The 13,493-nt window shown below is 46.0% G+C and overlaps 1 protein-coding gene across 3 annotated transcripts in view; it reads right to left on the bottom strand.

The window, feature by feature from the left end:
• Positions 1-11,055, bottom strand: part of C10H10orf67 (chromosome 10 C10orf67 homolog) — a 128,971-nt gene extending 117,916 nt beyond the window's left edge. For 2 of the 3 annotated variants that reach the window (XR_001299311.2, XM_013980259.2), the window contains exon 1: positions 10,251-11,055. Coding sequence is in view for 1 of the 3 variants with exons in the window: in XM_013980259.2 (XP_013835713.1) it covers positions 10,251-10,345 (95 nt within the window). In the remaining 2 variants the exon portion in view is untranslated. Of the gene's footprint in view, positions 1-9,910 lie in introns of all 3 variants that reach the window. The other variant, XR_001299314.2, reaches the window with a different exon arrangement.

The raw sequence follows: 13,493 nt of genomic DNA, 5'->3' as shown, positions 1-13,493 counted from the left end.
TGCTTGTAAGACATCAGACTCACGCAGGGGGAAAGTAATTTACAAGAGTAGGCAGCTTGCGCGGCTCTTCCTCCCTCAATCCACAGCTATGGCTTGTGGGCAGTTCGGGATGATGAGTTGAGGAGGAAAAACTCAAGCCTGGTTGACAGATGGAGCTGCCACTAAAAGGTGGATACTTGCCACTGTATAGTCTCACTGAGAGGTGGTCCTGAGGAATAGCCATGAAGAGAGAGCCTCCCATGGAACAGAACCAGAAGGAATACCTATGGTTGTCTCCTTTCCTGGATGAGAAATGGCCAGACCACCTGTCTGTATGGATTCATGGGCAGCGCTAAAGGCTTAGCTGGATAGTCAGGAACTTAGAAGCAACATGATTGAGAGACTGGTGACAGCAAGTCTAAGGAAGAGTTCTGTGGGGGGCCCTCGGAGAGTGGGCACAGGCTGTAAAGGTGTTTGTGCCCCACGTGAATGCTCATCAATGGGATCCACAGCAGAAAAGGAGCTCAGGAATCAGGCAGGCAATGCGACACACTCTGTGGGCATCAGGCGGTTTCTGCATCCACCACAGTGCTCACTCAGTGACCTTTCGTTTGGCCCGGTGGCAGGGATGGAGTTCCGCAACACGGACTTCCCCTTCCCAAGGCTGGCCTGACCCCTGCAAGCACTGAGTGCCTCGCCGGCCCACAGCAGAGACTAACACCGAGCCCCTGATACAGCAGTATTTACCTGTGAGGACAACCAGCCACCTGGTGGAAGGTTGATAACACTGAACCTCTTCCATCACCTTCACTGGAATAGACAAATATTTGGATATGGATTTGCCTTCTCTCGTGAGAACCACCATCGACTGGTTCATAGAAGGCCTTATCCACCATCACAGCACTGGGCACAGCATCACTTCTGATCCAGGTACTCTTTTCACAGCAAAAGAAGTACAGCAACAGGCTCATGCCCACAGAATTGACTGGTCTTGTCAGCAGACAGGGTAGGAAGGTCCATGGAGAAAGAGAACCAGGCACAGCTTTTGTGACATAAAAAAGACCCTTTTGCTGGCTACATCTGTGGCATGCAGAAGTTCCTGGGCCAGGGATTGAACCCAAGCCACAGCAGTGACAATGCCTAGTCCTTAACCACTTGGTGACCAGGGAACTCCAAGAGAAGCCATTTTTGTCCTAAGCCTGGGCACAAAGCTTGCCCTTGAATTGGTCTCAGTAATTAATGATCGAAGGGAAGTGGAGAAATGCAGGAACAAAGGAAAAACATTCAAGGAACAATAGTTCAGTGATAAAACAGACTCCTAGTTCCTCCTCACGGGATATGCCTAACAATCTGGTTCCCGTCTTCTTCGAATTCTGCAGGAACGAAAGCTCCCGCCCAGGGGGAGGATGGAATGAGGATGTCGATCTTTTCTGATCCTCGTGACCTCAGTCTAAGCTTCAACTAAAGCTTAGACTCTGTCAACCTTTGCCCCAATGCTACGCTGAATTCTCTGCTCACACCCTTTGATGAATAGTCACGTACTCTTAGCTTACGACTTCCCCAATTTTGCTTTTTGGGGAGACACTGCTTTGGGAAAGATCCCTGGTGCTATGCTTACTTGCCACAAGTAATAATCCTTCCTTCTCCTAATCTCTGGCTCGGTTGACCCACCAAGAAGCCAACCCAGTTTTGGGATAACAGTCTTACTATGTATCCCACCACCCAGGAGCGCTGACCCAGTGGAAAGGCAGAATAGCTTATTGAAGACTCAGTCATGGAAACTGAGAGACAAATCCACGGAAGGATGTGGTCCTGTTTCATAGGATGTACCATATGTTTTTGAAAGGGAGCAGAATTTGCCACCTCCAAATATGCCTCTTTGACGAAAGGATTATCTTGAGCTCGTTATTTCTAAGAAACTACAGATAGCAGGAAAAGCTCTGACAGCAGAGTATAAGTCACCCATTTGTAAGAGACATTTACACTGATAAGGAAAATCTCCATTTGTAAGGGTGTCTTCCAGGCTGTACCAGGAACAGGAGAATGACAATCTCTAGAAACTCATGTCGATGGAGAAGGCATGGGCTTAAATCTGCATAACCCCCATCCCCCGGTTTACTGTGCTTTCCCTGTCACCTCCCATCCTCACCGCTAACCCCCGGCATTTTCTTTGTCTTTAGCTGGAGATGGTATTTAAGGGGTGCTTGGGCCATGTCAGGGACTTACTCAGTTTTCCTGGGTATCTCCTGGTAGACAGGAGGTATCCATGTTATTAAACTTCTGTTGCTGTTGTTTTTCTCTAGGTAATGTCTTTTATTACAAGGCGGTAGGTCTCAGCCAAGAAGGTAGAAAGGGTAGAAAGAAAATTATTTTTCTTCCCCTATACTTTTTTTTTTTTTTTTTTTTTTTTGTCTCTTAGGGCCACACCAGCAGCACAGGGAGATTCCCAGGCTAGGGTCAAATTGGAGCTGTACCCGCCAGCCTACCCCATAGCCACAGCAACACGGGATCTGAGCTTCCCCTGCAACTTACACCACAGCTAGCAGCATCGCCAGATCCCCAGGGATCGAACCTGCGTCCTCATGGATGCTATCCAGGTTCACCAACCACTGAGCCATGACGGGAACTCCATACACTTTGAATCAGTATGCAGGGCCATCTCTCCCATGGCCACAGGGCCAGGAATGGGGTGGGGGCGGGGCGGGGGAGATGGAGGAGGCTCCTCTACTATTACACCTAATAATTCACCCCAGAAATGACTGCTTCCTTTCCAGCAGCTTTGTGATCTGCTGGCTTGGAGGTCTTTGTTCCCAAGGGCAGAATGCTTCCACTGGGAAGCAGAGCAATGGTTCCCCTCAATTAATGACAGTGGACTGAACTGATACCTGGCCTCTGTGTGAGCCTGACACCACTAAACCAAAGGCCAGGAGAGGGGGCACTCTACTGGCTGAAGCGATTAATTCTGATTATCAAGGGAAAGGTGGGTTGTTAGTACACAGTGGAGTCAAGGAGGAAACCAGGGGATTCTCCGGAGTGCCTCTTAGCATTTCCATGTTCAACAGTAAAGATTAATGGAAAAACACAGCAATGACCCCAAAGGCAGGATTTTTGAGAACCCATGTCCGTGAGGAATGAAGATTTGGATCTTCCAGCTACATAGAGAGCCTTGGCCTGCCTGTACCTTCCACCAAATTTCTTGGCCACTCGACAAGTCATTCCCATGGACCAGCTCTGACCAGCACTCTCTGCCAAGCTTCCCTACCACCAGTCACATCCTCTCCCAAGAAGTCTCCATCTTGGCGTTGGGTGGGGTAGGGTCTTCTAAATTCTTAGTTCCTTCCGTGTTTGTTCTTTCTCTGCCCTCGGGGTCATGGCTGCACTTGCATTTGCTAGAACAATGCTGCTTAGAGTCTCTTACCACCTTTACCACTTTTTGCTAGTTAAAAATCCTTGCTGAAAGTTCCCATGTGGCCCAGAGTTAAGAATCAGCATTGCTGCAGTTGTGGTATAGGTTGCAACTGTAACACAGGTTCAGTCCCTGGCCTGGGAATTTCCACATGCTGTGGGTGAAGCCAAAACAAACAAACAAACAAAAAAACCCAAAAAATCCAGGGAGCTCCGCTTGTGGCTCAGCAGGTTAATAACCCAAGTAGTATCCGTGACAATGCAGGTTCCACCCCTGGGTTTCACTCAGTGGGTTAAGGATCCAGCATTCCTGTGCATTGTGGTGTAGCTCGCAGATGTGACTTGGATCCATCCTTGCAGTGGCTGTGGTGTAGGCTGGCAGCTGCAGCTCCAATTTGACCCCTAGTCTGGGAACTTCCATATGCCACATGTGTAGTCCTAAAAAGACAAAAAACAAACAAACCCCTTCTTTTTTTTTTTGTCTTTTTGCCATTTCTTGGACCACTCCCATGGCATATGGAAGTTCCCAGGCTAGGGTCCAATCAGAGCAGTAGCCCACAGCCTACACCAGAGCCACAGCAACGCCACATCTGAGCCGTGTCTGCGACCTACACCACAGCTCACGGCAATGCCGGATCCTTAATCCACTGAGCAAGGCCAGGGATCAAATCCACAACCTCATGGCTCCTAGTTGGATTCGTTAACCACTGAGCCACGATGGGAACTCCACAAACAAACCCCTTCTTAAAAGTTAATAAGAAACAGGAAATATTTGTTTCTTGTTCAAATACTGGTGAGGTTTCTGCCTCGTGTCTGGAGCCTGAGTGCTACATCAATATAATAAATACAAACAACCACCTAAACTGAACCTGTTTCTTTATATTCTTCAATGTCTCCCACTTTACAGACCTCAATAATTCATCACTCCAGCCTAGAAATGCAATCCTTTACCCTCCTCAGTGCCAACAGCTCTTTTTACTATTCGGCTTCATTTTGCATTAAGCCTGACCATTATTTCTTCCCATTTTAAGCAAAAGATCTATGGTGGGTAGTAATGAGTGTGACTAGTGATAAATATATAATGTTACATGCCAATTACATCTCAAAAATGGGGGGGGGGGGAACCAGAAGCGAAAAAAAAACCAAAAAACCCAAATATCTTCAGGATATGATTTAGAACCTTGGAACACTATTTTCAGTTATTGCCTCTGGCGTCATAATATTATAGTAATACAATCTGATGTTTTAAAACCAGGCTCAAGAATCTTACAGAGACCCCCTTCAAAGTGTCTAAAAATAATCAGTGCCTATTTATTGTGTTAAAGGGAAAACCACAGGCTCAAAATGGCATTACTTGTTCTAAAGCCTGTGATACCAAATCTAGACTTACTACCTGACTGAAGTGCAGTTTCAATCTTCCTCAGAAATGTAATCTTAATCAACCAGACTGGAATTTTCTGGTCAACACCGAGAAGATAATAAGATAATCTGTCACGTGGGCCCTCTCGTTCTGGCCCCCAGAGGCAGACAAGGCAAAATCTGCAAGATAAAACTCATGCCTTTCCTTTTCCTCCCAAAGATAAGTCGAAGCTTAAATACAAGGCTTTCTTTTCTTTTGCGAATTAGCTCCCTTGCCCCACCCATTTCCTATAAAAACCTCCCCTTCTACCTACCCCCCTGGGAGCACCTAACAATGGCTGATGGGATGCTGCCCAATTCATGACTCACCTAAAAAAGCCTATTAGATCTCCAAATGTACTCTGTTGAATTTTGGTTTTTTAAACAATTGCGTGGAGTTCTTGTCATGGCTCAGTGGTTAGAGAACTCGACTAGCATCCAGGAGGATGCAGGTTTGATCCTTGGTCTCACTCAGTGGGTTAAGGATCCGGCATTGCCATGAGCTGTGGTGTAGGTCGCAGACACGGCATAGACCAGCAGCTACAGCTCCAACTAGATCCCCAGCCTGGGAACCTCCATATGCCCCAGGTGTCGCCTTAAAAAGACCAAAATAAAAAAATAAAAATAAAAAAATAAAATAAACATTGCATGCTGCAGTTGTCTCCTGTGCTAGGTCAAGATATACGTCTTAATACACATACATCTTCTTCCGTTATCTGGTTCTCTACTTTTCTTGTATTGAAGATGAGGAAGCTAAGCCTCAATAAAAGTAACTCATTGAAAATCAGAAGCCTAAAGTGACAGAGTCTTGTCCTCCATCCCGGGTGAGAACAGGTCTATGGTTCTCCAACCTTCAAGTCCTAATTTTTTGAATGACTGATTCAGAAAGTTCCAGTTCATTCAGAATCTAAGTGAAACACAGAGGTTCACTCTTCAACTTCCTATCAAATTCCAAATGTCTCTAATTTTAGATGACAACCCTCTGCCTAGAATGGAAACCCACATCATAACAAACTAAACTAGCTAAGTTGTTCCTACACAGTCCTTATTTATAGCCTCGGCAATTTGATTTCTGAATAATAGCTTGGTTGTTATGCATAAAATAGTCTTGGAAAAATAGCAATTACAGGGTTTTTTTTTAAATAAATGAGACACAAAATTAACATGTTAATTTATTATAGAAAACATCTATGAAAATTTATTAATAGAACACAATGGCACTTCTCACTAAATCCTAGAATAGTCTAGCCTAACAAATGTTCACTAATGAATTAGTCAAAGAAAATGGCCTTAAGGGCACTCAACTTTCACTATGGAGTGCTGCTCAATTTTAAAGAAGGAAAACATTGCTTCCGTTTTGCTCCTCTTCAAAGAACTGCAATGCCAATGTGCCCCAACGCGTACTTTTCCCTCTCTTCCTGGGTGGACTCACCAAGTCTCCTAGCTCTAGAGCCATCTTTATGCCAATTATTCCCATACTGGTAGAGCCACCCTGAACCTCTCTTCTGAACTATACGCTTGAAGGGTAGCAGAATATGGCATCTCGAAATATGCTCTTTTAGCATAAGGATTCTTCTGAGCTAACTGTTTTGAGAAACTGCAGACACGGGAGAAGCCCTTAGAAAGAGGACAGAAGTTACCTCTTTGAAAGGAAAGGGGATTTAAGGAAATCTCCATTTCCAACTGTCTTCCTCTCCTACCAGGAAGATGACTCTAACTCACGAAAGAAGTGTGTTGATGGAGAAAGCACCAATTTCCTCTCATCATCCTCTCCATTCCAGTTCACTGCAACTCCATCCCTTCCAGTAGGTCAGCTCAAAAAAATCAGTCTTTCCCATTCTGTGTCTATCTTCAACATCGACTAGAAGAACCTGACTGTGTCACCACCTCCAATCACTAGAACCACGGTCATTTTTCACAAGGCATACTGTAATAGTCCCCTAATTGGTTTCCCTGTTTCCGCCCCTGTCCTCATTACAGTCTAATATCAAAACAATAGCCAGAGTAATTCTGTTGGAAGGATAAACCAGATTATGTCATTCCTCTGCTCCAATCCCCTCTTGTCTCTCCATCTGTGAGTGTGACTGATTGAGTGACCGATTTTCTTTTTATAGCTGCACCTGTGGCATATGGAAGTTCCCAGGCTAGAGGTCACATTGGAACTGCAGCTGCCAGCCTATGCCACAGTTACAGCAACTCGGGATCCAAGTCACACCTGTTACCTACACCATAGCTTGTGGCAATGCCAGATCCTTAACCCACTGAGCAAGGCCAGGGATCAAACCCACATCCTCACAGAGACAACGTCAGGTTCTTAACCACCTGAGCCACAGTGGGAACCTCGAGAGTGTGATTTATAATAAGAAATATATATATATTGGTTTTCATCACAGCAGCCCAAACCCTTGGAATTTCCTAAGGGTCAGGCACAACGGGAGAATCTTTTGTTATAATATTTAGTCTTCTGTCCTCAGCTTTGAAATAGTGGGAAAAGGTGAACTGTGTGTTCACCTTTCGTGGGAAGCCCCTTTTCAAGCCCACCTGATTTTATGTTGAGGTGACTTCTGAAAAGCCCCTATAGATGGGGGTGGTTACAAGGGAACCAACTATGATGAGAGGATTGGAACTATGGATACCACCCCCACACCCACTTCCAAAGGGGCTAGAGGTTGAATTAATCACAAGTCAATGATACAATCAATTCCGCATATGTGAAGAAGCCTTCATAAATATCTCTGAATTACAGAGTTCAGAGAGCTTCAAGGCTGGTGAACCAAAAAGAATTCATGTGTCAGGGGGGTGGCGCACCCCAAACTCCCTATGCTCAAACCCTTCCAGGCCTCACTCTATGTATCCCTTCCTCTGGTTGTTCATTCATATCCTTTAATATTCCTGTATAAACCAGTAGCCAAGTAAGTATGCTGGTTTCCTGAGTTCTGACCAATTTTTTTTTGGTCTTTTTAGGGACACACTTGTGGCATATGGAAGTTCTTAGGCTAGGGGTCAAACTGGAACTGCAGCTGCCAGCCTACCCCACAGCCACATCAACTTAGTATCCCAGCCTACACCACAGCTCACGGCAGTGCAGGATCCTTAACCCACTGATCGAGGCCAGAGATGGAACCCATATCCTCATGGATACTAGTCGGCTTCTTAACCTGCTGAGCCACGATGGGACCTCCCGGCTTTAGCAAATTAATTGAACTTGAGGAGGGGGTCATGGGAATCTCTGATTATAGCTGGTTGTCAGAGGCACAGGTGACAACCTGGACTTGTGACTGGCCTCTGAAGAGGGAGGACAGATGTAGTCTTGGGGTCCTGGACCCGGAACCTGTGGAATCTGACACTATCTCCAGGTAGACAGTGCCAGAATTGAGTTAAACTACAAGACACAACAACCAGTGGTTACCAGTGGCGACAGGGAAGGAGATTAAGAGGTACAAACTATTGCACATAAAATAAGCTACAAGGATATGTTGTACAACATGGGGAATATAGCCAACATTTTATAATAACTATAAACGGAATATAACCTTTAAAAATTGTGAGTCACCATATTGTACACTTGTAACATATAATACTGTACAGCAACTAGACTTCAATTAAAAATAAATAAATAAGCAAACTACAGGACACATGGAATCAGTGTCTGCTGAGAAATGGAGAATTGCTTGGTAGGGCTGAAAAAACACCACCCCAAGGTCAATGCTGAAGTCCCTACCAGGATCTAGGTCCCACACCATCTAGCACCATCCTCTTACCTCTGACCTCATCTCCACTGCTCTCCCCGTGTCTCACCCTGCTCCAGCCACACCAGGCTCTTTGCTGGTCCTGCAACACTCAGGCTCACTCCTTTCTGCCTCCTGTCCTCTGCCTGGAACACTTTGTTCCCTGATAGATCAGAATGGCACTCCTCTTCCCCCCATAAGCCTGCATCTCCCCCCAAAGTCATCTCCAAGAAGACTTCCTGGACCATAGGATCTAAAATTACAACCCCCATCTCCACTCCACACACTACTTCTTCTGCTCCCTCCACGCTCTTTTCTCCTTAGCATTCAACCACCACGTAACTTATTTATTATACAGTTGGCTTGTTTATGGCTGGTTTCCTGACTAGAATGTAAACTTCACAAAGGACAGGCTTCCCTCAGTGTGTGAACTGCTGCCTCCCCTGCGCCAAATTCTTCCCTCAACCCAGGACTGCCATCAGAACTGAGCCTCTGCTTCCCACTCACAGCAGATCCCAGAGCACCAGCACCTGTGGGGGAAGAGATGTCCACATGGGCATCCGTGGTTCCTTTGTTCAGGCAATAAGCACGAACCGAGCTCTGGCACTGTCAGTCTGTCCACTGAGCACAGCCAGGGCAGCTTTGCTGGAGAAGCTCCTTGCCACAGGATGCCAGGGAATCCAGGGCAGGAAGTCATTCCTATCGGTCAACTAGAACAGGTTAGACCCAGTGCCCGCGGCGCTTACCATCCACTACCGCCAATGTGTGCTTTCACAACCATCAGTCGACCAGGTTCCGTGTGCACCCTGATCCCTTTGAACCATCACACCCACTTAATACAGGTGGGCCGGGGCAGATGAGCTCATTGCATCGGTCCTTACCCCTGGACTCTGGCCCTGTCTTCTTACATGGCACCATGAGGCCCTTGTCGTAGGAAATACTAAGTGTCCCATAGCAGCTGACCTAATGCGGCCATTGAGGGATGTCAAAAGGTTGTTCTCTTTTTTTAGGTCCGCGCCTGTAGCATTTGCAAGTTCCCAGGCTAGGGGGTCCAATGAGAGCTGCGGCTGCTAGTCTACGCCACAGCCATGCTAAATCTGAGCCACATCTGTGACCCACCCGGCAACGCCAGATCCGTAATCTACTGAGGGAGGCCAGAAATCAAACCCACAACCTCACAGGGTTCTTAATCACTGAGGCACAAATGAGAACTCCTTCAAAAGGTTTTTAGAAAAAAGGTCTTTTTTGTTTTGTTTTGATTTTCCAAAAACAGAAGCTCTACAGCATCCAAATAAAACTGGGGCAGAGGGGGCCAAGAAGGATTATGAGACGGAAGAACTGTAAAAAAAGGCACACACTTCTGTGGTACTACGTGTGTGACACTCTTCCAAACACCTTACCCAGGCTGATGCATTGCATGTTCACTCTGAACTATGAAGCAGGCACTATTCATCGCCGTCATGGCTGTTTTCCCGGTGAGGTAACGCGGCACAGACAAGTTAAGTAACTTGCCCAACTCTTGGGCCCTGCAGAGTGTCGTTAGGATTCAAACCCAGGCAGTCTGGCTCCAGAGTCTGTGCTTAGCGTACACAGTACATTATAGAAATCAACACAGCATCCCTGTGGCCCCGAGTCAGGGGCCCGGGGGGCTGTGGAGCGCGGGAGGGGCGTGGGGCGCGGCCCCGAGGGTGGGTGGGGCAGGCAGCGCGGGGCCGGTGCGCCCGGGTTCGCGCGGGTCACCTGGGGCTGGAGCGGAACTGTTCAATAGTGGACTCCAGGCTCTCGATGATCTTCCAGCACTCCTCGGTCTCGGGCGCGTCGCCACAGCTCTCCATGGGAGCCGCGGAGGTGGCCGCTGGGCCGTGCGCCTCCTGCGGAGTCCAGAACCTGGCGTTCGTTGCTATGGCGACTCCCGGGGAACCGACTGAGCGCGGGAATCCCGGGGCGCGGACGCGGCGGGCGGCCTGCGGGCAGCGGGTGTGACCTGGGGGCGCCCGGCTGGCGCTTCCACCGTCCACTTGGCGCTTCCACCGCCGGTCTGGCTCAGGGCTTCCTGAGCAGGCGCGCTCTTCCCTGAACGCGCACGGGCCAAGCTGCTGCTGACCTGTCCCCAGGAAAGCAGGACTCCTGGTGAGACTAAAAACCCAGCCACGCCGCGAACTCTTCTCGCCTTCTCAGGGCCTCAAGGTCAGAGCTCAGCCTCCTGGAAGGCCGGGCGCCCGAGCGTGTGGATTCCTGGACTTTCCCATCTCAGCACTCTGCTCAGCCTGAGGTCGAAGTTCGGCAGCACTTGCTTTTGTGACCTTCCGCCCTATGCTAAAAGTCATCCTCAGGGAGGATGAAAAATAGTGCCGCCATCTAATAACGATGCCCTGTACGTAATGAGCCTGGGGCTTCAGAGCAATCCCATAATAAGTGGGAAGCAGGCAGCCTGATGCATTGCCTACACCTGCCACCTGACCACAAACAAAGGTACGCGTTCCTGGACAAAAATGTCTTCGCAGAGATTAAACAGGCTTACATTCCTATTTAATATAAAAGGTCAGAACCAGCGCATTAAGTTTTAAGCTATACCGTGTTCTGTGGAATTCACTTTTACTAATTTAAGAAATTCTTTATGGTGAAACTGTTTCTCATCCTGTATTTCTTTTTTTCTTTTTGTGTCTTTAGGGCTGCACCAGGGGCCTATGGAGGTTCCCAGGCTAGGGGTGGAATAGGAGCTACAGCCCCCAGCCTATGCCTCAGCAATGTCAGATCCGAGCCATTTGTGCAACTTACACCACAGCTCAAGGCAACTGCGAGATCCTTAACCCACTGAGCAAGGCCAAGGATTCAACCCATGTCCTCATGGATACTTGGGGGGGTTCCTTAACCGCTGAGCCACAGCAGGAACTCCTCATCCGGTATTTTAAATGGTGTATCAGTCATTGCCAATGCTAGCAAACATCTACCCTGATATGGTTAATATGTCATTGCCTGGCTTTAGAGCCAAGTAGAGTATATTTTCATCTCAATCTGTTGTCTACAGGAAAACGATATTTTCTCTCTCATAATGATTATGTAAAAAGAAGTCAGTTTGGTATTAAAAAGCTCAAAATACAAAGAATAAATCACTGTAGCATTTTCACTACTCTTATATTTAAAGACAAAGATGAAAAAAGTCCCAAATGCCAAGCAAAAATCATAACCAGGGCCAAAACACTCTTCCATGAAGATTCATTTTCTTTCAGGAAGGTGAAGAGAGGAAGAAAAAAGCTAACTTTACGGTGGTTTTTATTTTCAAAATCTAAGTTCCAAGTCTACTTAGGAAAATATTACTATATAATCAAACCAGCATTTAAATATAATTACATATGCATGTTAGTATAATACATATTAAATTGTTTAAAGAGAATTTTTATTTTACCACAGTGCATATAAAAATTTTTTAAATGAGGGAGTTCTCATTGTGGTTCAGCAGTAATAAATCCGACTAGTAACCAGGAAGATGCAGGGTCGATCCCTGGCCTCGCTAAGTGAGTTAAGGATCCAGTGTTGCTGAGAACTGGAGTGTAGGTAGCAGACCCAGCTTGGAACTGGCATTGCTGTGGCTGTGGCTGTGGCTGTGGCCGGCAGCTATAGCTCCAATTGACCCCTAGCCTGGGAGCTTCCATATGCCTCCAGTGTGGCCCTCAAAAGCAAAACAAACAAACCAAAAAAACTGGGTCAAGATAGTGAAAAGACTGACAGGCTTGTGGCTCTTTTGCTAATGCAATGCTAAATGAATATTTTGAAACTGAGGAGGGAGATCTCACAGCAGATTTCATGAGTCATTGGTCAGCTCTGTGCAGTGTTGGTTGACCTTTCGTTACACCGTCCCACAAAAACAGTACCGAACAAAACCTCTTTGTTTGAAGCCAGGCTATATAGCATACCAAGGAGCTTCAGATTTCAGTGTCTAGGAGACCAAGTTATGATGATGATTGTTTTTGAAACTATTAACTGCATAACCCTTCTTATCAGTTACCCACATTTACCTCCAGGATTTCTGGCTTATACAATTCTTCATTTCAGGTCATAGTCCCACCTCCTATACCTGGGGTCCACACTGTCAAAGCATATAGCATACTAAATCCAGACCTTTTGTAGCACATGTTGAATTCATTGTTAATGGAAAGCTCATGCGCTCTGGAGTAAACATTTAAAAAAAATAGTAGCTCTGAAACTCGCTTGCTTTATTTAGTACATTGGCCAAGGCTTTTGTTTTTTATGGGTTTTTTTTTTTTTGGTGGTGGTTGTTGTTTTAACATCTCTGAGCCTCTCTTTTCTTACCACTATAAACTGGATAATGATCCTTTCTCAGAGTGGTTGGGAATAATCCATAAAGTGAGAGAAGCAGGCAGCACATGGAATATGTTGCAAGTCAAATGCTAACCCAGGCCTTCAAGGAGCATGTTCCTTCTTTCTAAACCACAACTGAGGGATGCCTTGTTTAAAGTTTTCCATTTTTAAAACGTTGAATATTTCACAAGCTAAAGTAATTCTTACCTGCTCAATTAGTAGGACTTACCCGATTTAAAATTTTCAAGTGTTTCCCTGAAACATGTATAAATATAATGTGCCCTTATATGAAAATTTCACCTACCAATTATTAAAAGTGTTAACATCTCAGATTAAATAGCATGAGGTTTTGATTAAGAGTCAAGTGCTGGCTCTAAACATAGTAATTTTTATATTCCAGTTGGATATTATCAGTTCTAGAGTCTAATAAAAGCCAAGAGGGTTTCAGTGTAAGTTTGTAATTTAAATTCTTTCTAGAGCGTCATCCTATGTAAAGTGCTTATTTTTCTTTTATCGCCAGCTGTAATCTATGATTATGTGGTACAGGCTCTGTTATGTAAACTTGTTTTATGTTGTGCTTCATCCAGAACCAAAGTTCTTAAATAAAGAGTTGAAAAAGGAAACAGCAAGGCCCTCAGCCAGGACCATATTGTGCTACTATAT

The sequence above is a fragment of the Sus scrofa genome, chromosome 10 (assembly GCF_000003025.6).
Source record: "Sus scrofa isolate TJ Tabasco breed Duroc chromosome 10, Sscrofa11.1, whole genome shotgun sequence".
In the NCBI taxonomy this organism is placed as follows: Eukaryota; Metazoa; Chordata; class Mammalia; order Artiodactyla; family Suidae; genus Sus; species Sus scrofa.
Note: the sequence above shows the minus strand (reverse complement) of the source record. Positions and strands in the feature narration are given on the sequence as shown.